General features: G+C 38.0%; 3 protein-coding genes across 4 annotated transcripts in view; 1 reads left to right on the top strand and 2 right to left on the bottom strand.

Moving 5' to 3' along the window:
- LOC113051812 (A disintegrin and metalloproteinase with thrombospondin motifs 7-like) overlaps positions 1-8,336 on the top strand; it is a 91,990-nt gene extending 83,654 nt beyond the window's left edge. Inside the window, exon 24 of the mRNA XM_026215919.1 lies at positions 7,311-8,336. Coding sequence (XP_026071704.1) covers positions 7,311-7,459 — 149 coding nt within the window. The 3' untranslated portion in view covers positions 7,460-8,336. The remainder of the gene's footprint in view (positions 1-7,310) is intronic.
- Positions 8,337-13,738: 5,402 nt separating this feature from the next.
- Positions 13,739-20,700, bottom strand: enosf1 (enolase superfamily member 1). Its single transcript, XM_026215915.1, has 15 exons — positions 20,563-20,700; positions 20,332-20,440; positions 19,211-19,326; positions 19,039-19,125; positions 18,927-18,953; positions 18,732-18,804; positions 18,607-18,645; positions 18,399-18,481; positions 18,169-18,291; positions 17,885-18,019; positions 17,769-17,810; positions 16,704-16,833; positions 16,518-16,617; positions 15,726-15,807; positions 13,739-15,245 (listed from the first exon to the last, which is right to left on the bottom strand). Exons 1-15 carry the CDS (start codon positions 20,644-20,646, stop codon positions 15,144-15,146), a joined length of 1,332 nt encoding a protein of 443 aa, XP_026071700.1. The 5' UTR covers positions 20,647-20,700; the 3' UTR covers positions 13,739-15,143.
- Positions 20,701-22,403: 1,703 nt separating this feature from the next.
- Positions 22,404-27,412, bottom strand: LOC113051810 (secretory carrier-associated membrane protein 2-like). 2 transcript variants are annotated; one of them, XM_026215916.1, is made up of 10 exons: positions 27,256-27,412; positions 26,524-26,601; positions 26,219-26,293; positions 25,994-26,108; positions 25,781-25,909; positions 25,255-25,414; positions 24,463-24,564; positions 24,343-24,378; positions 23,910-24,027; positions 22,404-23,217 (listed from the first exon to the last, which is right to left on the bottom strand). In XM_026215916.1, the coding sequence occupies exons 1-10, from the start codon at positions 27,310-27,312 to the stop codon at positions 23,077-23,079; spliced, it is 1,011 nt and encodes a 336-aa protein (XP_026071701.1). In that variant the 5' UTR covers positions 27,313-27,412; the 3' UTR covers positions 22,404-23,076. The 2 variants fall into 2 exon arrangements, with proteins under 2 accessions (XP_026071701.1, XP_026071702.1); XM_026215917.1 differs by lacking the exon at positions 24,343-24,378 and having other exon boundaries at positions 22,948-23,217.
- Positions 27,413-27,438: the final 26 nt, after the last annotated feature.

The following is a 27,438-nucleotide window of genomic DNA, read 5'->3' as shown; positions in this document are numbered from 1 at the left end:
TTTTGCACCTCTGCCGTAGACCAAAGCGACCCTTTCCCTGTCATGTTGGTTTTGGAGCGTCGCAAAACTGTTACGCAACGCGTCCTTTTCCGTGCTCCTGCACGGTTAGCGCTCACACTGCATGCGAACCGCGCCCGAGTCCAACTGAACCGTGCCCTGGCCCACCTCTTCCAAGCGGGCCAGGGCCGGCTAATCGAGCCGCGCCCGGGCAAGGTTTGGAGCACTTACACTAGTCAAACGAACCGCGCTTTGGTGGTCAAACGCACTCGGGCACGGTTCAAACTGGCTAGTGTGAGTACACCCTTAGAACTCCGGTTAGGGTGTGCGCTGTGATTGTGTGGAGGTGGAACCTGGAGTGTTTGTAACAGTACCCCCCTCCCCAAGGCTGGCTCCTGAGGGCCGGGGACCCTGACGACGTGGTGGGCGTCCTCTTCCCCTGGGAGCTGGTCGATTGGAATGAATGGAATGGAAGGTATCAAGTAAGGTGGGATCCAGGATGTCATTGCGTGAGACCCAGGAACGTTCCTCTGGACCGTATCCTTCCCAGTCCACTAGATATTCCAGCTGCCCACCATGCCGCCGGGAGTCCAGGATGTCCTTGACTGTGTAGGCTGTGCCGTCATCTAGGAGGAGAGGAGGGGGGGTGTCGGCTTCGCCAGGTTCTGTGTAGGGAGAAACAGAAGGATGGTGAGGTTTAAGGAGTGACAATTGGAATGTGGGGTGAATCTGGTACTCAGGAGGAAGCTGGAGTTTGTATGTAACCGGATTTATCTGCTGGGTGATGGTGAACGGGCCAATGAATCTGGGACTGAGCTTGCGGCAGGGTAGAAGCAGGCGGATGTCCCGGGTGGACAGCCAGACGTTCTGACCGGGTTGGTATGGGCTTTGGATCGGCGAAGGTCGGCTGTCGTTCCTGCGTCTGCGAAGTGCCCTCTGTAGTTGGTGATGTGCCGCGTCCCAGACCCTCTCGCTCTCCTGGAACCAGTAGTCGATGACGGGGACATCTGAGGGTTCACCTGACCAGGGGAATAGAGGTGGTTAGTAGCGTACTCGGCCCACCCCAGGAATTGGTTCCAGGAGTTCTGGTGGCCGTGACAGAAGGTACGGAGGATGCGTCCAATCTCCTGGACCTTCCTCTCCGTCTGCTCGTTTGATTGAGGGTGATAGCCGGAGGACAGGCTGATGGCCACAACTAGGGCTGTGACGGTTGCCCTGACAACCGCGTCACCGTGGTGGTCGGTCACTACCGCGGTTGTCTACTGCCACCGGCGGTAGAGCACGTGACGTCACAAAGCACAATACAAAGTTTTGTATATAAGTGTAATAGCTGTAATAGTTGCAAATTATAAGTCTATGGTAATTAACAAATTACCTCAAACAGAGCGTTTATATTGACAGATTTGAGCCCAGGAAAATACAGTTTATGCATTCAGCAAATTAATTTAGTGTTGGGCGATGGATCTTGTTGGGAAAGCAAATACCACATCGCCGATCAGGAGTCATCTGCATTCATGTCACCCATCAGCTTTTGCACAAGTTCTCGTGATCGCAAACGCTGGATGGTCAGGTTTGGTGTGCTTTCTCCAAACTGGCCAAATACAAACGAGACAGCGATAAATAAAAGATGGTAACACGAAATATGGCAACGATTCCTATTTCAAAGAGAGCGCGTGTAGATGAGTTAATGAGCTCGCTTGGTGGCGGAAAGTAAAGCGGATGCAACACAACCGCGTTGCAACAGGTTTAGTCTGTTTAGTGTCTACACAGGACATTTGAACTGTGTGTCAGTACGTCACTGACCGGACAGGGGATTTATCATGTCGTGTTGTGCTGCATCCAGTGTAGCATCACTGATTATAATGAGTATTTTGTCGCGCTGCGTCGCTCGCGTCCGTTAGACAGGGTGTATTTGACTTTCTTATTTAGGCTACTTTCTTGTTTAACGTATGCATGGAGTGGATGAGTGGGGTGCGCCGTGTCCTGTGGATGTAAAGGTGTCCCGGTGGGCAACCCGGCGGGGTGTTGTTAGGAGGTTCGGCTGGAGGAAGAGTGTCAACAGACCAGGTGATCGGAGAGACAATGATATCATCTGGGAGGATGGTTTCTGGGTTTTCAGATTTCTCTTCGGGAGTGTAACATCTGGATAGGGCATCGGCCTTCACATTTTTCACCCCTGTGCAGTACGAGATGGTGAACTGGAAGCGGGTGAAGAAAAATGCCCAGTGGGCCTGTCTGGGATTGAATCTCTTGGCTGCTTGAAGGTATTCAAGGTTTTTATGATCAGTGAGGACTTGAAATGGGTGTTTGGCTCCCTCTAGCCAATGTCTCCATTCCTCCAGGGCTAGTTTTATGGCTAGTAATTCCCAATTCCGGATGTCATAGTTTACCTCCGCCGGGTTGAGTTTACGGGAGAAAAAGGCGCATGGATGGAGGCGGCTGGAATTCCCCTGCTGCTGGGAAAGGACCAATCCCACTCCGGTGGTTGAGGTGTCCACTTCCACCACGAAAGGTCGATCGGGATCTGGATGGACCAGGAGTGGGGCGGTCGTAAAGGCTTGTTTAAGGGTTTGGAAGGCTTCAGTGGCGGTTGGAGTACAGGAGAGAGATTTCGGCTTTTGGCGGAGGAGATTGGTAAGAGGGCTGGTGATGGTACTGAAGTTGCGTATGAATCGTCTATAGAAATTGGCGAAGCCAAGGAACCGTTGCAATTCTTTGATGGTGGTTGGAATGGGCCAGTCCCTGACTGTGCTCACCTTCCCCTCGTCCATCCGGATGCCACTGCGATCGATGGTATAGCCAAGGAACTGCACTGAGGGCTGATGGAAGGAACACTTTCCAGCTTTGAGGTAGAGCTGGTAGTCCCTCAGGCGTTGCAGGACCTCCGCAGCGTGGTGTTGATGTTCTGCCAAGCTCCTGGAATAGATTAGGATATCGTCTATGTATACCAAGACGGACTTATGGAGGAAATCCCGGAGTACCTCGTGGATGAAATCCTGGAATACGGAGGGGGTATTAACAAGCCCATACGGCATGATGCAATACTCATAGTGAACACGGAATTTTTTTTTTCTCTCCCCACTCTCGTCTCTGTCGCTCCTCCTTCCATTTCCTTTTCTCTCGCCTCACCTGTCCTACCCACAGGTTCCAGCAGGTCCCCGTGAGCGCAGTCTCAAGGCTACCCCCAGGCCTGCGAGGGGCGATGGGGGTATGTGACGAGTGGGGCACGGCCGAGGGACGTGGGAACGAGGAGTGAGGCCGGTGGAGTGATTGGGAAATCAGCGACACCTGCGACCCACCACCGGTCTCGAGTCCCACGTAGGAGATGGAAGGATATAAAACTGGAGCGACGACAGTGAAGGACGAGAGAGGACCTGGGCGTTAGTTTATGTTTTGCTTTTATTTGTGCGCATCAGTCGTCCGTGAGGGGCAATTAAAGTTTCATTTTGATTGTCCGCCAGTTCCCGCCTCCTTCTTCCAGATGATTAGGAAGCTTTATTATTATTATAAAGTAAGAGGGAGAAGATTAAAACTTTTATTCAGCAAAGACACAACAAATAATTTAATGCTGACAGTAAACGACATATATATAAAGATTCTCAAATAAATTCTGTTGAACTTTGTTGATCCTGAAAAAAAAATATCATGGATTTACAATAATTTTAAACAGTACAACTTGTATAGCCTACATAAAGAATATGGCATACAGTTGCGAACAACAAAATACTGTAGTATTTTAATATTGGTTATATTAATAGAAAATTAACAATAGTGGTCACAATATTAAGGTAAATGGAAATGTATTATTTTTGTCTTTATCATGTAGCCCTAATTCAAAACTTCCTTAATCCTATACGATGACTTTGCACATATGATGTAACACATTTAAGAACTGCTGTACCTATTTTAAAATGTTTTAACTGATCAGATAATAATTCGATCATGAAAAGACAATGTATAAATACCCTCTAATGCACATTTTCTTCTAGTGATTTTGGCCACATATAAAATCTTAACTCTCCACCAAAGCAGAATTACATCAGCATTTAGTAGTTTGGGAGCACAGAGAAAAAAAAAAGTATATAATAATAACTAATGGGAACGTGATAATGTTATGGTCACGAGATATTAATTTGTTTAATGCATAAACAAACCTGCATGACCATAGCAACCCCGGGATTATCAGGAATTTATTCATTAATATCTTATTTTGAATTAAGAAATTATTATATTATTTATTATATTTATCATTTTAAATGAAAACACAACATGCTCATATATCATCATAAATGGGGATAAATACAATCATAGTCAAAACTTTATTGGCATAATTGCATAAAGGTACTGTTTCCCAGTGGAAAACCCCCCAAAAGTGAACCGGAAAAGCACCATAAAAACACCCTAATTATCTTTTTCAAAGCAGTCATCAAATCATTTTTAGCTGCCTAGTGTTTTGAGGATTTTTTTGAGCCACATCAAGTGTAGCCAGATCTCACTGCCTGGTTGGCATTTGCATCATCACAGCAGCAAACTCTAACTATACATTTGCATATATTTATGAGGCCAGGCTGAACGCCCAGTGAGACTGCAATTTAATCAATCAAGATCCTTGTAACATGTAAAAGTGACTCATAAAATGAAATGTCATTAGGCTCTAATTCATCCTCTTTTTGTAATAAAACATACGTTCTTTTTAGTTAATGGTCAGTCCATTCATTCTTTATTTTTTATTAATTTTATTAATTTATTTATTTTAATTTTTTTGCTGCTTGTTGGTTTGGTCTGTGCCTTATTTGGCACTGATTTATTGTCAATATGGTAACTGTACTGTGAATCACACATAACCTGTGACTGAATGAACTTTGAATGACAGGGTCACGGTGCAGACTGGGCACCATGTGAAGTGTTGTGGGCTTAAACTTTCTTTGAGCTGACAGGACATGACAGCTTTCACAGGCTGGAAATGAGTGTCCGTGAGCACAGAAAAAGCAAAAACTAGGACACTTAGTAAGAATGCTTTGCAGGTAACTATTTATGAACTTCATGTGAGATGCAAAATATGCACTGCATTATATTCTCAAGGTCTTACAGGCAGAAAATGATCGGATGCTTGTAATAAATGTTCTTTTCTATAGCAGCTGGTGATTTCTGTAACATTCTGAAAAACGAAAGCTCTGTATAACTGCTTTCTTATTCCAAGTGTACACTGAAAAAAAGTTGGTAAAATTATATATTATACCCTCATTATTATGCATTATGAGGCTATTCTTACTGCACTATAATGCATGCATAATGCTTTATAAACAACCTTATAATATGTTGTATCATCTGATAAATGGAGTTAAGTGAGGTTAACTAAAGTTCGGGAGCAGGGCCACGCCTCAAACAATCACCTGATTTCCAAACCTCCATATATACCGGGCCACCTCATACCGCTCTGCTAGTCTCATTCTCTCGAACCCACCCTTCCCTCCCTTTCTCATCCATTCAGCCAACCTTATCCCACATTTTATTTCTATCGGGTTGTATCAGGGGGTCCTCATTGTCTGGCCTAAATATACGCTAGAGACGGTACCCCCACCCTGAGTCTCCCTGAGCCATCAATTCAAGCTGCCCTGATCAACCTGACCATCATCCCATTCCCTTGACCCCTTCATCCTCTTTCTACTCTTCCCCAGTTGCATAGCTGGTTTGTGGCGTGGTCCTAGCTAGTGAAATAAACATTAAAAAAGGTGTTCTGAAGCGAAGTGATGTGTTTGGGTAAGAATAATATCCATATTTAAAACGTTATAAACCTTAATCTCTATCTTCTGTTAACTGGTGTATACATGTTCATAAGAGAGTGGCGTCCAGCGAATGACGTAGGACATTAATATTAATTTTTTAGTAAACTACACCCTTTAATAAATGTGGTTAACTAATGTTAAAGGGGTCATATGATGCAATTTAAAAGTTTCCTTTCTCTTTGGAGTGTTATCAGCTCTTGGTGCATAAAAAAAGATCTTTAAAGTTGCAAAGACTAAAGTCTCAAATCCAAAGACAGATTCTTTATAAAAGTAAAGACTCGTCCACACCCTCCTAAAACGGCTCATTCTAACACACCCCCACATGTCTACGTCACTATGTGGGAAGATTTGCATAACGCTGCCCAAATGTTCATGCAAAGAAAGAAGGCATACCTTTTATTCTCGCTGTAGTGTTGTTGTTGCCGCCGCCATGGCTTTGTTTGGCCTTCCAAAAGAGGACGCAACTAGAAATCATGTTTGTATCATGTTTATAATGGGTTTTATGTTTATGTCTCGTCACTCCGGCCAGACAGGGCATCACCGTATGTTAAGGGGCGTAACATTTCCGTCACACACTTGAGGTATTCGGCCAATCACAACGCACTGGATAGCTGGCCAATCAGAGAACACCTCACTTTTCAGACCGATGAGCTTTGTGAAAATCGTTGCGTTTCAGAAGGCGGGGCATAGAAGAGAAACAATAATGTTCAGTATGTGGAAAATAATGTGTTTTTTTAACCTTAAACTGCATAAACACATTTCATTACACCAAATAATGTTCACTTTAGCAACATCATTTGACCCATTTAACAAATGGAACCTTATTGTAAATTGTTATAGACTTAACTTTTGTTACTTTATTTAAAGCTTTTTTTAAAGACCACTTATAAAAATAAATACTTATGACATATGTGCATTCGCATTTTTTAAAAATCCACTGTGTGCATAGGAACAAGATTTCATTGTGTTTTGTAAGAAGTCTGTGTTTATACATGAGGGTTTTGGAGACAGAGATTTTTGATAAAGTAGAAAAGTAATTGAGACACAACGTCACTTCTCCCACTACGTGCCTGTGAACAGAGTGGCAATGTGGGAAGGAAAGGGTCTGCTGGGGTGATATTTAGTGGTATTCAGTAGGACTGTCAATAACACTTTGCTTCTTTAAACTTCGCATCTTTCTCATCTCATCTCATCTTTCTCCCCCGTCAGTTGATGACTACCACTTCTGAGAACACCGGAAATGTGAAAAGGATCCTTAATTATGTTTTGTTGTGCAGCCATTATAATTTTATTTTAATTTCATAAATATTCTTTGGTATATATTTAGTCAGCTTGATTTTATTTCAGGTATCCACAGCATCAGAGGTGTGTGTGATTTGTTGTTGCCCATCTTGAGGTGTCTGTGTTGCTGTAATGTGTTGCCTGGCTTGAGGACAAATGTGTGAATGCACTAGTGCATGTATCTCACACAGGTATCTCGCCCCTCTAGAGCTACCCTAACTGCAGGTTGTTTTCTGTGTCTTTCAGGTCAGCTGTGTTACCAGAACCATTTGACATTACGCTTCTGTCAGACTCTCCAATGGCTCGGCCGATGTCAAGTGCCTTCCGTCCGTGCAAAGTGCTGCAAGACATGCGGGCTGCCATCACGGGGCGGTGATCACACTGCAAGTCGCTGAGATACAGGGGGATATCCGAATGACTGTTTTAAGCCAGGGAACACAAGATTATGACACACAAATATTCAAAGCAGATATGGGCCAATCCATTGTTGGACAGACTTTCATCTGGTCTGGTCAAGCTGTTGCCATTAACCTACAGTTCATCAGGGAGCTTCTCTGTCCTTACATCCTTTAACACACACAGTAAGCAGTGCTTATTTCCATTCATCATCTCAGATAAGTGGTAGTAATGCAGAGCGGACCATCTTGCCGTCTCACTATAGAGTGATGCAGGGATGATGTCATTGTAGCATGTATAGTTAGCATTTTAGCTCTTCCGGCTCAAAGTCAGTGGGTTTATTGCATGGGTTTTTGGTTAAATGCCTAAAATAAGTTTTGTGGTTAACAAGCTCATGATGTTTTCATTCTGTGGCATAACATGCATCAGTAAACCCCCTTGTCATTTTATTTTTCTCGTCTTAAAAACGATGGTTGCTAACAGGAGGCTAAATGGGACTACACAGGTTGTAAATGAAATTAAACATCAGAACTCCGAATATGAAAACTCATGTACTCACTAATTCGCTTGGACAGCATTGTTGTGTTTATAATCGCGCTCTTGCAAACTATTGTTATGCAAACAATCAGGGAAAAGTTTTTTTTTTGTAATTTTTTTTTTTGAGTTCTCAGAAGCTCAGTGGTGGTGACCTTTAAGTCATGCAACTGTTGATGATTGCATTTAAGCTTCAAAATGCATCATGTGAAGAGTATCATGATGAACAAAATGTTTAAAGGGGTCATATGATGTAGAACATTATTTTGTGTATTTGGTGTAATGAAATGTGTTTATGTGGTTTAAAATAAAATAAAATACAAAACCCACTAAATTATTGTTTATCCTCTATGCCCCGCCTTTCTGAAACACGTCGTTTTTTTACAAAGCTCATCGTTCTGAAAAGCGAGGTGTGTTCTGATTTCCAGCTATCCAGTGCATTGTGATTGGCCAAATGCCTGAAGTGGGTGATGGAAATGTTATGCCCCTTTTCATACTGTGGTGCTACAACAGAAAAACAATAAAACTCATTACAAACGAGACGTTTGTTGACTGCTCAAAACTTGCGTTTGAATCATCAGTGGCAAATCCTTTAAATATGTAAACCTACTTACTGAGTCAGAAACTGGGGGCACTATAGTCTACTCTCCCAGGATCAGGAAACAGTCCTCCATAAAATGTGCTACACACATCTGAATATTTGGGTTTAACTGTTCTGGATCAGTGTTGTAAATACACTGATTTCTAGCTGTTTCCTCTTTTGGAAGACCAAACAAAGTATTTATGTTTCACAACGAAACTAAGTGTCTCCACAACATGGTGGCGGCAACAACAATACTACAACGAGAATCAAAGTTACACCTACTTTCTTGGCATGAACATTTGGGCGCCGTTAAGTAAATCTTCCCACATCGTGATGTAGACATGTGGGGGCGTGTTTAAACAAGGCATTTTTGGGGGGCGTGAACAAGTCAACAAGACAACTTTTTTTTAATATCTCTTTAGGTTTGAGACTTTAGTCTTTGCTACTTTAGAGATTGTATCTATTCACAAACAGCTTGTAACGCTCCAAAGAGAAAGCAAAACTTGAAATCGCATCATATGACCCCTTTAAGAATCAAACTTTTATTGGTCACAGAGCTTATTTTCTACAATAATCCAATAAATCCTATTGCTTTTTTCTAAAGGAAACCAGGTTGGCTTATAAATATACATCATAACTGCAGTAACTACTATAGTAATTGAATTTTCTTTTTTGATTAGCTGTTGATGGAAAATCATATCTTTTAACTAGGAATTTAGGACTGCATTTAAAGTCGTCCATTTTTTTTCTTTTTTTTTTCTTTTGAACCACAAAGTAAGAGCGCAATTCCACATAATTGCAAGTTTGCAGATGTTTTTATTTATTGAAGCTGATGGCAGATCAGATGTAAAACCAGTAATGAAGTATCTGGTGCTGCAACATAAACTGGTGCTAAAGGTAGCAAGCGCTAAGCTCCTCACTCAGTCTAATGTTAGCTGGTACTTGAATTCTACACACATTATTTATACCTTAATTTTATATGTCTGTATTACTCTTTGGATTAATAAATGTATACACAGAATAACAGTTCAGTATACCACTTTTCAAAATGCATACAACATAGAATAGCTTAAGGTCTGCTTTCGCAACATATATAAAGGATTTATTTTTAATGCAGTCTTTAACTGTTACTAACAACAGAGACATCAGTTTAAAGAAAAACTGTCAAGATGTTTGCAGGTACATGTAATATATTAAACTAATTAGTTTTGTTGTTTCTGACCTTTTATAATATGAACACTAACTGTTTATTCAGTCTTAAGATGCGGTCACATCTGCAACATTACGATTAAGTTTTATGAGAAAAAAAAAGGTCTATTGTCAATAGTGTATGAAGTTCAGTTCACACAGAAGTCAAACCAAGCAGTTTTATGTTGTTCATCAACATGTGAATTTGCATGGTTGACTTTAACAAGTTACAAAATCTACATGGGAAAATCTTACTGGATTTCACCCACAAAAAATTGTATAATTACTAAATGACAGAAAATGTGAAGAAACTTTAAGATGCAGTCATTTATGATATTTCAGTGAAATTTCAAAGGCAAAAAAATGTCAATTTTCTATTGTCAATAGTGTAGCAATATATGAAGGACAGCAAAAGTCACTTTGAAACCAGGCTTTCTCTGACCAAACTCCAGATTCTTATTTGACACAAATAATCACCCATTAAAATGAGCCAAATAGTTTTACATTTGTGATCGCACCTTGAGTTGTACAAACTGTGCTGCATATTTTCTAATTCCATTATACATTTTGATTTGCTTTATCACATTTCAGGTTATCATTTCTTGATTTTATGTGAATAAATGGATTCTCTGGAAAACAAAACCTGTAGCACATTTGCATTTAATATAACATCTCTGCATGACACTTACTTTACTTCCATCACTTGTTCATCCAAGGACCATGTAATGTAGCTGCAGTGTACAATATACAGTATTGTTCAAAATAATAGCAGTACAATGTGACTAACCAGAATAATCAAGGTTTTTAGTATATTTTTTATTGCTACGTGGCAAACAAGTTACCAGTAGGTTCAGTAGATTGTCAGAAAACAAACAAGACCCAGCATTCATGATATGCACGCTCTTAAGGCTGTGCAATTGGGCAATTAGTTGAAAGGGGTGTGTTCAAAAAAATAGCAGTGTCTACCTTTGACTGTACAAACTCAAAACTATTTTGTACAAACATTTTTTTTTTCTGGGATTTAGCAATCCTGTGAATCACTAAACTAATATTTAGTTGCATGACCACAGTTTTTTAAAACTGCTTGACATCTGTGTGGCATGGAGTCAACCAACTTGTGGCACCTCTCAGCTGTTATTCCACTCCATGATTCTTTAACAACATTCCACAATTCATTCACATTTCTTGGTTTTGCTTCAGAAACAGCATTTTTGATATCACCCCACAAGTTCTCAATTGGATTAAGGTCTGGAGATTGGGCTGGCCACTCCATAACATTAATTTTGTTGGTTTGGAACCAAGACTTTGCCTGTTTACTAGTGTGTTTTGGGTCATTGTCTTGTTGAAACAACCATTTCAAGGGCATGTCCTCTTCAGCATAGGGCAACATGACCTCTTCAAGTATTTTAACATATGCAAACTGATCCATGATCCCTGGTATGTGATAAATAGGCCCAACACCATAGTAGGAGAAACATGCCCATATCAGGATGCTTGCACCTCCATGCTTCACTGTCTTCACTGTGTACTGTGGCTTGAATTCAGAGTTTGGGGGTCGTCTCACAAACTGCCTGTGGCCCTTGGACCCAAAAAGAACAATTTTACTCTCATCCGTCCACAAAATGTTCCTCCATTTCTCTTTAGGCCAGTTGATGTGTTCTTTGGCAAATTGTAACCTCTTCTGCACATGCCTTTTTTTTAACAGAGGGACATTGCGGGGGATTCTTGAAAATAGATTAGCTTCACACAGACGTCTTCTAACTGTCACAGTACTTACAGGTAACTCCAGACTGTCTTTGATCATCCTGGAGGTGATCATTGGCTGAGCCTTTGCCATTCTGGTTATTCTTCTATCCATTTTGATGGTTGTCTTCCGTTTTCTTCCACGTCTCTCTGGTTTTGCTCTCCATTTTAAGGCATTGGAGATCATTTTAGCTGAACAGCCTATCATTTTTTGCACCTCTTTATAGGTTTTCCCCTCTCTAATCAACTTTTTAATCAAAGTACGCTGTTCTTCTGAACAATGTCTTGAACGACCCATTTTCCTCAGCTTTCAAATGCATGTTCAACAAGTGTTGGCTTCATCCTTAAATAGGGGCCACCTGATTCACACCTGTTTCTTCACAAAATTGATGACCTCAGTGATTGAATGCCACACTGCTATTTTTTTGAACACACCCCTTTCAACTAATTCAACTAATTGCCCAATTGCACAGCCTTAAGAGCGTGCATATCATGAATGCTGGGTCTCATTTGTTTTCTGAGAATCTACTGAACCTACTGGTAACTTGTTTGCCACGTAGCAATAAAAAAATATACGAAAAACCTTGATTATTCTGGTTAGTCACATTGTACTGCTATTATTTTGAACAATACTGTATGTGTAGTTTTGCTCTAATAAGAGGCCTGCATCAGAACAGCAAATGCAACATATTTTGTTTGTCACGTTGTACTGAGACATGCAATTAATTATTTTTTTACTCCTTAAGTGTTTAGGTTTGTAATTCTGTGCTTAGCCGATGTTTCAGGACTGTCCTGTATATAGATATTGATAATACTTTACAATAAGATCCTTTTAATTAGCATTAGTAAATGCATTAACAAACAATGAGGAATACATTTGTAACAGAATTTATTCATCTTTGTTACAGATCATTGTTTGTTAATGTTAGCTCAAGTCCTTTTAGAATAATATTAAGAGACAAACCTTTTGATTTAAAAAAATGTATCGGTTAATGCTGAAATTAAGATTAAGATTAATAAATTCTTTACAAGTTTTTGTTATTGTTAGTTTATGTTAACTAATGTCATCAAAGGAACATTTATTGTAAAGTGTTAACTGACATTTTCTGATTTACATATAGGATTTTTTATTTATTTTTTTTTAACTGTGTTTAATTTTGAAGTAATGTGTCATTGTCATTTTAAATATTATTCATATTGCACTTCTGTTCTACCTTTGTTTTTTTGTATGTCTTTTAAATAGTTCTTCTAAATGAAAGGATGTGGGTAACTTTTAAATAAAAAATAAATGGCATTGCAATTGGCAGATGAATATGTCAGGCTAGAAATGGACCTGTCTGTAATGTGCTGTTAAAAACTACAAAGCTTAATCTAATTTTGGACTCGTTTCTTTAAAGGTCATGTTGCTTAGCATGTGGACCGTGTGGCTGTTTCACTAATGTGAACTTTTATCAAAAATCAAATGAAATCCGTTATTTGAGCAACTGAGTAGGCTATGATTTAAGAATATAGTTTGAATATAAAAGAGTGAATTTTCATTTAATCTGTCCCTGGGCATTGCGATTTGCTTAAAAATCCAATTTAGGAAGAAAGGAATGGGGTGTTTCAGGGTACATGTTATCATAGGAGACCTCATCTGGCCTTTTACACATCTACTGGTTATTAACTGCTCTTGAATAATTGAAATAGAACCAACATGTTGACTCCAGGCTGGACACACACAGTAACACACTACTATCAATGCTGTTTTTACTTGTTTACTTTCATATGTTTCATTTGATCAATCCTTTAGTCCAACCAGCCCATTAAAACCTCTTCTGTCTACTGGATCTGATGGGTGACAGTAACTATAATAATTATGAATGTGAATCCATTCTCTCGTCTCCAAAGTAGCTTATGAAATGAAGAGGTCTGTGAGAGCACAAAGCTTTGATTCTTCATCATTAAAAGGCTTGCCAAGAGTTCATGCATTTCCTTGCATCTTTCGCCCTTTAGTCTTCAAAAGAAACACTGAACTGCAGATGACTTTCTCAGAAATAGAAACAGTGCCTCCCCATGGTTAAAAATAGTCCATGCTGTGTATCCTTATGAGAATTAATCATAATCATCACCTGCTCCTGAAAATGTAATGTTAGTAACTGTAATTGTATGAAAAAGTAAAAAATAAACCATATAGTATATATAGATAGATCGATAGATAGACAGACATACACACACACACACACAAAAATACAAGTTACGGGTATATATTTTAAAAGGACAATCTAGGCAACATTAGGGGCATTTCAATGCAAAAATGAAAATAAAATAAAAAATTAGTGTAGTGCAATCACTGCAAATTTACTTTCAGTATACCAATTTGTTATAAAGTGAGGAAATCGCTAAATTAATAAATTTCACAAATAATTATAACAAAACTGAATATGAATTTTGAAGCGGAACGATTAAAATAGCATTTTCTAAACCATAGTCCAGTTATATTTGTTTTGCAGAGCACAGCAGCATTAACAGACACGACTTTCTCTTATTCATGTTTATTAACAGGAATCACTTTAGAAAAAGAAAACTAAAATAGAAAAAATACAGTACGCTTACTTTGATTTGATTGTTTACACACACCAATCTTCCCCATTATTTCTGTTTTTACAATTGCTTGCACACACTTTCTGCAACCATGGCTTGTTTTCTCTAAACTCTACAAAAAAAAAAAAAAAAACGTAATGCAAAAGCAAATATTTCTTTCAGAACTATTTTAATGTTTTATTCAATCTCCGGGTCTAGTGGTATCATTTTTAGCTTAGCTTAGCATAGATCATTGAATCTGATTAGACCGTTAGCATCTCGCTAAAAAATGACCAAAGAGTTTTGATATTTTTCCTATTTAAAACTTTACTTCTGTAGATATATGATGCACCGAGACCAGTGGAAAATGAAAAGTTGTGATTTTCTAGGCTGATATGGCTAGGAACTATAATCTTATTCCAGCGTAATAATCAAGGAATGTCACAGTTGTACCATGGGTGCAGCAGACGCAAAAATAATACTACGCAGCACCTGAAAATAGTTCCCAGCAACTCTGCTATTGCTGTAACTACACAAACTAGCTGGGGGCTATTTTCAGGTGCCGCGCGATATCACTGCATTCATTTTGAATGCATCTAATTTAGAGAACTGTATTTAGTTTTGCAGACTTGGTCTGAAGATTTGGTATATGAGTGAATGGTTTCACTGAGTGTGCCTCAAATACAACTTTTAGTGTGTAAGCAATTAAAAAAAAACTGTAATAAGCAAATAAAATTCCCCATTGTTAGTCATTTCCCAAAACTAGACTTGTAAATCAAGACAGCAGTAGTTTTAGCATACACTTGTTCCATTTCCCTCTTTGGCCACAGAGTACATTTCATCATTTCAGACCGCAGCATAAGCATTTATCTTTTAGGAACATTCAATTGTGAGTTGATCAAACTTATAAAGGACTTATAAAATTATAAAATTTCCATTTCATCATCCATTTCCCCTTCTCATTCATTTGCACTGCCAATCAACTCAAACAAGACAATCTGACAGGACTTCATTATGGAAGTAGTAATGTTATTTCCATCGCAGTCAGTTGCACATACAGTATGTGTTCATATTTATGGTTTCCCCTGCTGCTCTACGGCTCTCCAAACCTCACCCTCAGGATAATGATGTTTTTGCACAGACTCTTCCAGCATTTCACAAGAGTATCCAGGGTCCTGAAAATATAAAAATACTTATTTATGCTAATGCCATAAAATGATGATGATGATCCTCTCTTTTTAATTACAAGTGCTGAATATGCAGACATTCAATATTATACAATGTATGTAGTTTCTAATGAATAGTGTTTTATTGACTGGCTGTGTACATTATCTGAAAGTACTATTAGATTTTGAGTACATGTGAAATTTTTTCAAGCCGACTGTTTGATTTTTCCAGAAAGGTCAGGGGTTTTATGAGGTTAGTTTGAAGATTTGGGTTTTAAAAGAAAAAAATAAAACCTCTGAAACTATAACTATGGAACAATTGTCCCAGGACCATTAAATGATTGAAAAAGCCACCTCAGGTGTGCATTATTTTTCAGGGATTCAACAAACTGTCTGTTCATTGTCCCTACACAACTGGTCATAGTTCAGCAGGAAAATACTGTACATCCCTTGCTTTACGTGTTTATCATGTCTCTTTTTTTAACTTACCTTTGGTGGTATGTAGGCGGCATTTCTGATGACGGTGGGGCTTTTGAAATGTTCATGAAGGTGATCCACATACTCACACATCCTTCAAAAAACACACAGCAAGCAAAAGCTCAACGAAATGACTTTAAACAATCCATGTTTAACATTTAAAGGAATTGCTCACCCAAAACTAAACGTACTTCAAAAAAACTGTTCTTGAAAAACTTCACTTCTGGCTTCCCATGTCAATTAATTGACAATTCACAAATCGCCCACTCAACAGGAGATGGTTATTTTCCATTTTATACACACGCAATTTAAACAACATCGACGTGTCTTTTTATGATCTATATTCATGTTGAGATCTAGTTGCTACTGGCAAATATTCCTCAGGGGAGTGTTACTGTTATGAATATGACTGCTTAGTTAACGGACTTGCCCTTTGTGTAATGAAGGACCTGAGCTAGTTGTCCATAAACAGTCTAATTGATGGTTGATGTTCACAAGTTCATAAACTTTTACATATTCAAAAATCTCTGCCTATTATCCAGACTTAGAAAAGGGACAAGTCGTGTACTTTTGTAGACTCCTTTTACAATGCCTTTTGAAGCTCAGCATCCATATTATCCATTGCTTTTTGTTTTAAAGACAGAAAATCTGCAAAATATCTCTCTGTCCCACAATTAAAGAAAATAATACAGGGACTTGGAGTAATATGATGAGGGTGTGTAATTGACAACATCAGTTTCAGGTGAATGGTTTCTTATAGTGCGCATCAAAAACAGAAATATTGGTTCAAAACACATACTGTACCTATTATTTAAACTAGCAGACACTGAAATGTAGTCAAATAAAATAAGGTGCTGAACGAGCTCACACAGTCCCACACCCCCGGCATGAGGACACACTGGAACTGTAAAGAAAAACAAGACATACGATTTTGAATTGCACAGAAATCTAGATAGGTGTCTAGGGTCTAAATAGGAACATTTGATTTACCATTAAACTTGGCAGCCATGAGTATGATGGCAAGGTTCTCATTCACACTGCCCACCCGACAACTGTCAATCTGAACAAACTGTAGAGCTGCGGCCTGGAGAAACTGCTTAAACATCACTCTGTTATGGCACTGCAAACAAGCACACAAAGATGTTGATACAGCATGGTATCTCAAAATTAACAACCAAGACACAAAGACTATATCTGACAAATATCTCTTTTTTTTCCATACAGTGAATCTTGTGTTTTGAGTTCAGGAGAAGAAAAACTCAGTTTGGAACGACATGAGGGTTACTCTTCATTTTTGGGAAAACGGTTCCATTAAGGCTACGTTAGCGCTACGTTCACGTGACAACGATGTAGTCAAAAACAAAAAAGTGTTTTCCTTGCATTTTCAAAAAGTTTCACGTTTACACAACAACGTTTTCAAAACGATTTGCGTTTACACAAATCCTCCAAAACGGCCAAAAATGCTGTATTACTTATGCCAGGCCAGTAGTTGGCGCTCTCACCTTGTTAGTAAACAGTTACGTTACCTGTTGGTTTTAATATTGGTGAAGTCAATCCACACTTTGCTGAAGAAGCATAACAAGCGTTAGCAAACTCTTAAACGGTTGCAACAGTACCATGTAGTACTCCACTATTGTTGTGCATGTTTGTTCGCACTTTCCTTTAAATTGATACGTACTGCGCATGTCTACATGCCTAACACGTACTACGCACATGCATGACGTCACGGTTTTCAAAGATTTCTGTATTGGGTGTATATACGATCGGCCGATCTTTAATGTAATCTTTAAATTCCCTCAAGTGCGTGATTTCATATAGAGCAGCTGTTACTACACAGAGCCATTGCTAACTGAGAAGATGCGCAAATAAACGCTGAAAATGAACGTGGATTTGCGCAGCTTCTCAGTTAACAATGTTGATGTGTAAATGGTCCCTAAAACATTACTGCCAGATAACAGATCCGAGCTTATTAACAGTTAAACAGTACAAATAGTGAGACCTAAAGCACTATGTTGAGCATTTGCATGTTTTATAACACGTTTTAAATAATCTCACCTGCTCTCCAGTGGCGACTCCAATACCCAAGGGAGCAAGTGCCTAGAAACAAAACAAGAACCCTGAAAAAACCTGAATAACATGGTTTAATAATGAACATAACAAAACCTGTTTACCTTAGAGATGGAAGCATGGCCTAAAACATCATCAGGACACGTGGGTTCCTCAATCCATAGAGGGTGAAATTCTGCCAGCTTGGTTACCCAAGTAATCGCTTCATTAACATCCCAACGTTGGTTGGCATCAATCATCTGACAGATAAAAGGTCTTGTAAATTCTCCTGCCAAATGTAGCCTTCTACTCTTAATTTTAACTGAGGTAAAACATGATCAGGTTGAAATATTAAACTACATGTTTTCTTATGCGTTCTGCAGTGTATTCATGTTTGACTTAGAATCACCAGGGTGTTGTTTGGTCCAATCAACTTCCGGATAAGGCTGCATCTACGGATGTCATCCTGCAAATCAGCCCCAACCTTCACTTTAAATTTAGTCCAGCCTTGGGCAAGAGCTTCAGAGCAGAGCTACACAAAGCAAAACATGTCAAGCATATGATTCTTGTCAGAATATGATTCTTGTCAGGGTATGATTACAACAGAAACCAAAAAAACAGCCCAGCAAACAGACATACCTGGGTTAGTTGTTGATCAGTGTATCCCAGCCAGGCACAGGAAGTGGTGTAGGCAGGATAGCCTTCCTTTAACATCTGCTCCTCTGTAGAGGTTTAAACCAAGTAGTGAAAAAGATTTATTTAAAAAAAAAAAAATGTTTATCTACAAAGCAGCATTTGGGTGACTTCAGTGCAACACTGCTTGTAGTCTTTAAGAAACTCATCTTACCTCTACTTTTCTGACCCTTTTTTGCTTTTACCAATATATCTAAAAGAAAAAGAAGTGAAAAAGTTTATTATGTGAATACAATAGAAAATTATACGATAATGCCAAACAATCTTTAATGACCTCACCTAAAGCTTCCTGCTCAGTCAGTGCATCTGTGATGTATCTAAAATCAATACAGCTGATCAACTTGGCTGGATCCTGGGCAGAGGAATCATAAATAAACACAAAAATAAGCATAATGCTATATATGTATGTGCTTTGTTTTAAATCTTAGTTGTGGTCATGTAAGTATGAAAGATTTTTAAAAGTGAATAACTCACCATGTCTACAAGTAGCTTCCACAAGGGCTGCAAAACATATTCATTCTGACCTTTAATGATATTATACATTAATACATTCAGAAGTATCGGTCTTCAAGGGTTTGTTTCTCACCTTGCCCTCCACTCGTGCCCATAAATCCCAGACAGCATTCAGAATGGCTGCTGTCGCCAGCTGAATTACTCCTTTTTCTGGTCCAACCTATCAGTAATTTCATCCATTATATTAACTGTACATGATGACTTGAAAGGATTGAAGTGGCTGAGCTCACTGTTGTGATACGAACCCATCTCATCTGACCATCACTGCTCAGGAGTCTGTAGAAGCCTCTGAAGTCACTCACTATCTCCTTCAAAGTCTTCCCCACCACCAGAGTAGATAAGGCTTTAACTGCACACACCACTAGAGACAGACAAACAGACACTCGGTCATCTAGCTTGGTATAAACCTATCAGAATTTCTTTCATTATTCGGAACTGATGGGGATACTATTCTAACAAAACTAATATTTCAGCTAACACAATGGCTCTTTTATCTTTACAAATAGGAGAAAACACTCTTGTAGAAAAATAATTTCAAGATTTATTTATTTTTTTCAGGATTTGAACATTTCTGGAGATTGTGTAACACAAATGCATCACATAACCTAGTGGTTTGTTTGGTCTGGTTATGTAACTGTTTATCAGGGTAAAGTTTTGATATTAACTAACAAAGATGCTGTTTTAATGGCTGATACTGATATCTAGCAAAGCAGGTGATAGTTTAGAGAATTCAGATGTAGTACAGCACCTTCCACTAATACTGACACACTTGTTAAATCTGAGTCTTTCGTTAAAAATATTTATAGATATCTAACTTTTAATCAAAATAGTAAAATATTCTTAAAGGGATATGGCCAGGGACATAAATATATATTTTACAGCTGCTTAATTTGCTCTTATTTTCCAAGGGTGCCCTGCAGTACTAGTAGAGCTAACTTATGAAATGTAATAAATTGTTACAAAAGACAAATTGGCTGATTTGGGAAAAACTTCCCACACTATTTACCAACAAAACGATTTCATCATCATCTTATCACGGGAGCCTATTTTCACAAACAAACAAATACATGTTTGTTTCTTTCAATTGTGAGTTTACACATGACAATTCGGACTTCATTTCTGAGTCACTTCCATTCCGTCACAGAGTTAACCTTGACATTGTGTTTGTTTATCTCAATTGTGAGAATCGCGTGACACACAAGCTTACATTTCCGTACGTTACTATGGAGTTTTTAGGAAATAAAAACCTTGAAAACAATTCTCACCACAAGGTGACGGTATTGTATTGTTACTGGAATCATAAGATCCACTCGCACGACATAGTCATATGACATTTTTGCAGAATCCTTAGATTTGTGAATCTCACCTATTTCCGTCCCTCTTCCGACAGTAAAAGTCAAGCCGTAACCCTTCAGTGCAGCGTCCGAGTCCGTCTCGAGAACAACATATGCGACTGAGTAATCTGGGTCGGTGTGCTGCAAATCAATCACAATCGTAGTCAACTGTAATGCTTGCATTATTGCTGGTGCATCCATTAATTCTGATCGCTCTGAAATAAACTGGATATAGAAGTGAACCGTAAATATAGGTTACACACCATTGCATCAGATCCATGTTGTTCCAGTGACGTCGGGAATCTTACGTCGCGCACTGTTAACTTTATTATTTTGCTTTCCAGCATTTTGTTTCTGTTGTTGCAAACTTTGCCAGTGGTGAACTACACTTGCCTTTAAACACTCCGAGTCCGCCCAAAGAAAGCTACGATTGGCCTTTTGACAAGATTGTAGAAATGTGATTGGCGTTTTTTGAAACGACGTCACAAGTGACAACGTGATCACATGATCAAAAGAAACGAAACCAGTAGGATACATGGCCTTCTGTAATAGGATGAATATGATTAGTATTAGACCTACAATATAACAGGCAAATTCATAAAAATAATAAATAAATATAATAAATAGATTTTTGGTTTAAGGATTTAGACATTTTTATTAAAAAGTATAGTTATTCTAATGGTCTTTTAACACAATCTGATATATTAATGGATTTAAATAAGTCATAACATATATAACAATTTGGGCAATGTACCGATTTGATATTCAGTGTAGTGGGAAAAATATAAGTATAGGCTATATCAAAAAGTACTTGATGAACAGCTCTTTCTGGTGTCCGTTATGCTTTATTTTCTTCATCAGACATCTCTGTATATAGCAGTATATACAGTTCTGCTCATAAGTTTACACACCCCTTGCAGAATATGCAAAATACGAGGGATCATAAAAATTGCTTGTTATTTCTGTCTTGAATAAGCTATTTCACATACAGTAACAGATGTTTAAATATACTCCACCGTTCAAATGTTTACATACCCTTGAACATTAATGCTGTGTGTCATTTCCTGGATGATCTATGACTGTTTTTATGTTTTGTCATAGTTGTTCAAGAGTCCCTTATTTGTCCTGAACGGTTAAACTGGCTGCTGTTCTTCAGAAAAATCGTCCAGCTCCTGCACATTTCTTTTTGATTTGCCAACATGTTCTGCATAATTATCCCATTTCCAGCAGTTTTAGATTAATCATCTGAAAGCTGAATAAATAAGCTTTCCATTGATGTGATTTGGCCGAAATACAGTTATTTGAAAATCTGGAATCTGAGGGTGTAAAAAAAATGTAAATATTGAGAAAAACACCTTTAAAGTAAGTTTAGCATTTCATTTGGAAATTAAGGTCTGGAGTCTGGAGGAAGAATGGAGAGGCACAGAATCGAAGCTGCTTGAAGTCCAGTGTGAAGTTTCTGAATGATCTAGGTGCCATGACGTCTGCTGGTGTTGGTCCATTGTGTTTTATCAAGTCCAAAGTCAATCTACCAGGAGATTTTGGAGCACTTTATGCTTACATCTGCTGACAAGCTTTATGGAGATGCTGATTTTAATTTTGCTTGATTAGCCAGACGACTCACTTGAACTGAACCTCACAGAGAATAAATGAAGTATTGTGAAGAGGAAGATGAGTAACATCTGAGAAACAATACAGAGAAGCTGAAGGCCGCTATCAAAGCAAGCTGGGCTTTATCAAAGCAAGGAAAGGCTGATCACCTCCATGCCATGCCGCATTGAAGCAGTAATTTGTGCAAAAAGAGCCCCAACCAAGTATTGAGTGCATAATGCTTCGGAGATCTTGAAAATTTCTGTTTTGTAAAAAAAAAAAAAATTTTATTAAATGTTTAATTTTCCTGTGTAAGTAATAACCATCTGAATTAAAGCAAAAAAAATAAAGAACTTTTCCATTACATTCAAATTTTTTGAGAAGCACACACACATATATATATATATATATATATATATATATATATATATAGTAATATTTTAATATTAAATTGAAACTGTATCATGTTTATCAAGATAAATATAATATATAGACTAATGGTAACACACAACAATAATCAGAGTAAGTTTATTTAACAATAACTCATAAAATATTTGAGCAGCCCATCCAAGTTAACCCTAGTAAAAGAAGATCTGCTTAGTTTATACATATATACATATTCTGTTCATAATTGAGAACACTGCAAAATCACTTCAGATTGAGAATGTAACAAGATTCCAACAAACAGATAACATTACTTTTTTTCACAAAAGTACTACGGTTCACTCTAAAGACTATATGTAAATCTACATTTCTTGTTTGGGAATGGCTGTTCAAATGTTGTAAAACCAATACTGAGACATCAGCTGACATACAATTATTTGAGTTGGGTTATAAAGAAGAAATCAAACTGAAAAATAATTCAACATGTAACAATACATTAAAAAAATATCTAAATACAAATAGCAGGGACAAAAATAGACCATATAATTAGTATTGAATGGAATTTGGACTATATTGTAACATTACATGAGGAATACAGGAAGAAAATGCAACCTCTCCTCTCACAGAACCCATGTTATCATCTAAAGTGCCTCACCAATCAACAGCCACGTATCTTTCAGTGAGCAAAGTAATGTATTGCAGCAGAAAAAAACTTTAAGATGCCTCAAATGCAGATTGTCCGTCCATAAGAGGTTTGGGTTGTTTGATGGAGGTTCATGTGCAGAACTCAATGCCTGTGGCTGTTACTGAAAGGCTCCCTGCACGGCTGAAGATGCAGCTGTGCTTGCAGCAGACTGGACGGTTCGGTTATTGACGGCCCCCTGAGAAAACTCTTCCTGGGCCTTCTGGAAGCTCGCACCTGCGTGTCTGTACATGGAGTGAACCTGAAAACACAGTGGAAGTCAGTGCACAATTTAATGATTCAAATAGCTTTTGTGAAAATTAAATGTCAAAATGTGGGTGAAATAATATTCCAACGTCAAGAAGCATAACATATTTTTTTAGAAATGAAAAGTAAAAAAATCTCCTTATTCTGACCTGTGCTTATTAAAAATATATAAAACAAAATAAATGCATACTAAATTTTATTCTATTTTAAATGATAAAAAAAAACACTAGTAGACCTAGTGGTTTTGAAGTGTAGAGGCAAATATTGTTAAAGATTTTAAATCACAATAAATGAGTTTTTGTGGTCTGCACTGTGATTTAATTACAGCTGATGCTTGTGGTTCTAAATATGTCTCACAATATTTTTTGTTATATGAACTATTGTTACACTGAGTGACATTTTGAGGGTGTTTTCTTAAAATTGTGGCAAACATGTATGACAGTAATTACATTTGCTCAACAAAAATAAAATGAATCCATTCTAAATGTAAATAAAGCTGTATTCAGCTTTTATTGTTTTGATGCTTTAAAACTAATTTTTATCTTTGATCGACATATTAGAACCAAAATGGTACAAATGAATATTTTAATGTGTAAAGACTGACAGATAAAAAGAAACAGACACAATAATGTATGCAAGTACAAGCACGTTAACATATATGCACACATACAGCTTTGCCTAACTTACCATTTTCAGTAAGATGATGGACAGCACAGCATTGACACTGAAGAATCCAGCCACCACCATCATGAAGACTGACGCGGCTATGCTAATCTCAAACATAGAGATGGCCGTGATCCAGCCGCTGAGAAACAATCATCATTACATCACATTAATGCTTTTAGCAGGCACTTTCAAACTATCTCACAATTAACAGCAATACAGGAAAATAGAAAATGAAATAGTTTGGGAAGTAATCCCACACCTTTCCTCAACAAGCAGACAATCTGAACTATTATTCATGTTCCATGTGCTGGATGGGACTGTCAATGCTTAATAATGAGGGTTAGACATTAGTAGAATAGTAACAGTATGAAACTGTTGGTGAGAAGAGGCCAGGATGTTTCACCAGGAAAAATATGATCATGAGAGGGAAATAAAGAACAGAGCCCACACTCACAGAGAGGTGACCACCGGCAGATTATGAAGTGGAAATCTGTCGAAGAAACATGCAGAGAGGAAGTACACACAAAGATTCAAAGAACACTCTTAAAAGAGCACCAGTGATGAAGAACCTCACCTGTTTCCCCAGTTGGGGATCCCCACACTCTGAATGATGTACACTATTACTTGGAATGAGAAAATGAAGAAGAAAAAGAAGAAGCTGAAGGAGCTGTCAGACCTGCAATGCAAACAAAAGAAACAAAAAGATACAGATGAGATGATGATACTCATATGTCTTTCAAATACAATCAATAAACCCAGTCTCTATGTAATTGAAGAACCTTTCTGAAGCACAAAGATTCTTGTTTTTCATGAAATTAAAGCTACAGTAAGACACTACATGCAAAACCATTGTTTTCATCATGATTCTATGACAAGTGGAAAGCAAGCATCCAAAATACACAATTAAGTGTTTATTACACCTACATATCTATCTTTATCTGAAGATTTCACGCCAGAAATCTCGATTTTAGTAGCATTTACAAAAAATAACATTTAATCCTAAAAAACATGGTATAGAATTTCTTTTTCTACATTCAAATTTATGGATTCATAAAAGTGATAAAATGAGGTTCCATATCCATTCTATAAAAAAATCTGTTGACAATAAAAAGGCTTTATACAATTGTCAGATACAAATACAAATCAGTGCATGTTTAATTAGGTAATACCTTTCATTTTTAAACAGCATTTTAGAGAAACTGTAAGATAAAAATGTTGTTTTAATGAACTGTGATCAGTTGAGCGAGGAAGTGTGGTGATAGATATCTGCAGTATTATTTCATTTTTGTCCTGTTCACATGTGGTGACTTCTGTCATAACTTGAAAATGTGATGAAAATAATGCAAAATGCCAACACTGAACTCACTTAAAGGCTTTGTATACGGGTCGGTACCAGCAGAGGAAAGCTACGGGAGTAAACAAAATAAACCAGAGGACTGAGAGTCCGAAGTCCACTCCATTTTTAGTAGAGACACTGAAACCCACCAGACAGGCCAGCAGGTTCAGAAACAGTGTCAGACTGTGATCTGTTGAAAAAGAAGAAGAGGACCGTTAGCTAGGCTTACACAGAGCATGAACATTTCCTAAATGTTTGCTAAACTTTACTTATGTTAGTTTCATAGTTTTTGCTTATAATTTAAAATAGAATATACAATTATTTTTATATTTTGCTCACACTTTGATATAGTAGTTTTGGTGTTCTTTAGCATTTTTTTGTCTGTTTTTATTCATTTTCATTTATTCGTTTTTTGATGATTTAGTTTTAGTTATTTTTAAATATTATATATATATATATATATATATATATATATATATATATATATAAAAAAATGTAAACCTACTGCAGGATAATTATAGCAAGCAATTCCATTTTGAACTCGGCATATACTTACACATCCAGAGGTAGTACATCATCTTGCAAACCTTCTGATATTCCACAGGAATTTCTTCATTGAAATCCTGATAGAAGCAAGGTTTTATGGGGAAAAACTTGGGCAAGGGTGGCCAGTTGTTTTCTTTACCTGCAAGCAAACAGTTTCCTTCATGTTAGGAGTCCACGTGACCACAGAAGAAAGTCTTACAGAACAAGATCAGTATTGGTTCACCTAATGCTGTGTCTCGATCCCGAAGCTCCTGATCTTTACGCTCCAGCTCCGCAGCCTTCTTCTCCAGCTCCGCTTGCTGACGGAGGAGCTCAGCCTGTCCCGCAGCGACACTGGCCTGATGGAGGAACCAGATACACGCTGCTGTACTGCACTGAAGTTTATGAAGAAACCTAACAAACTAAATATCATGTGTTAAGTGTAGTTCTGCATCAACACTGTACTAACTTGTGGACTGGGCTCCACTGTGGTCTGGAGGACGGCCGGCTGAGAGGGGGCTGATATGGGAATGGTGCGCTGATCCTGAATAGAGAGTACATACAGAAAAGCAGGTGTTTCAGCGGAAGAATCTGAATTGTAAACTATCCCTAAGGAATCAAATCCAAGATCAAATCAATTCTGAATACAATTTCAATTCATTCAGCATTTTTTTTTCTTATTCATGTTTTGACTAGATATAAAAACCAATGCCGTGAGGAATTGTGAAGAGTTTTGATGTGAAAATGTGAGTTGTAAACTGCTGTCATGCTTACCAGAGCACCAGCTGTGAATGGGTTAAACTCTCCTATGCCATCAGCTGCTGTGTTAGTCACCAGAGTAACTGATGGATCCTGTCAGACACATGAAAAAAAAAAAAAAGTCTATTCATTTAACACTTTAAATGTAATACCCTGGATATTGTTGGACATATATGATGTTTTTGTTTAAAGAACCTTGGAGTGCCATCTAAATATTGTCTGCCAGTACATGAATTTAACAATTCTTCAGTACCACGAAATTACCAAAGTATTGCCATCTGTTAATTTGATCTTTTATTACATTTGTATCTAAAAAGAAAAAAAGTATATATCCGTGCCCATTATAATTCACAAACGCAGACGAAATTGAGATGAACCTGTTGGGTTTGTGCACCTCTGGTGAGGTGAAGGATCGCTGCTCGGTATGTTTTTATGATGGAAATATTCTTTATGTTCTTTACAGAATGATAAACAAGGTTGTGGTGCTAACTACCTCTCAAAAACTCCGTTGTTATATTTTAAAAAAGCGCTATTTAATTTATCAAAATAACACTTCCTCTATCGTAATCACAATCGTTCTGATTGGCTTATCAGCCTAAGAGTGACATCTGATTGGCTGAACGCCTGACATTATCTCACCTCCTCAGTTGACTCTACTTATAACAACCGAACAGGTTTGCAGCGCTAACAACTTGTAACATTTGACACATTACTGAAGACATAATAAATAAAACCGTAGTTACTTACCTGAAAAGGATTGACATCAACTGGTTTGGCAAAGGGGTTGCTATCGAATCCAGACATGTCTTGCGGCAAGCAGCACAGGTGTATCGGTGCTCGCGCAACTCCCTGAGCGCGCACACCTCGATGCGCGTGCGTGATGGCATCAGTCGTCACGTGACGCCGGGTTCACTTTGATCTCTCTTACAC

Source organism: Carassius auratus, chromosome 32 (assembly GCF_003368295.1).
Source record: "Carassius auratus strain Wakin chromosome 32, ASM336829v1, whole genome shotgun sequence".
Lineage (NCBI taxonomy): Eukaryota > Metazoa > Chordata > Actinopteri > Cypriniformes > Cyprinidae > Carassius > Carassius auratus.
The sequence above is the reverse complement of the archived record's forward strand: the minus strand, read 5'-3'. Positions and strand labels throughout refer to the sequence as shown.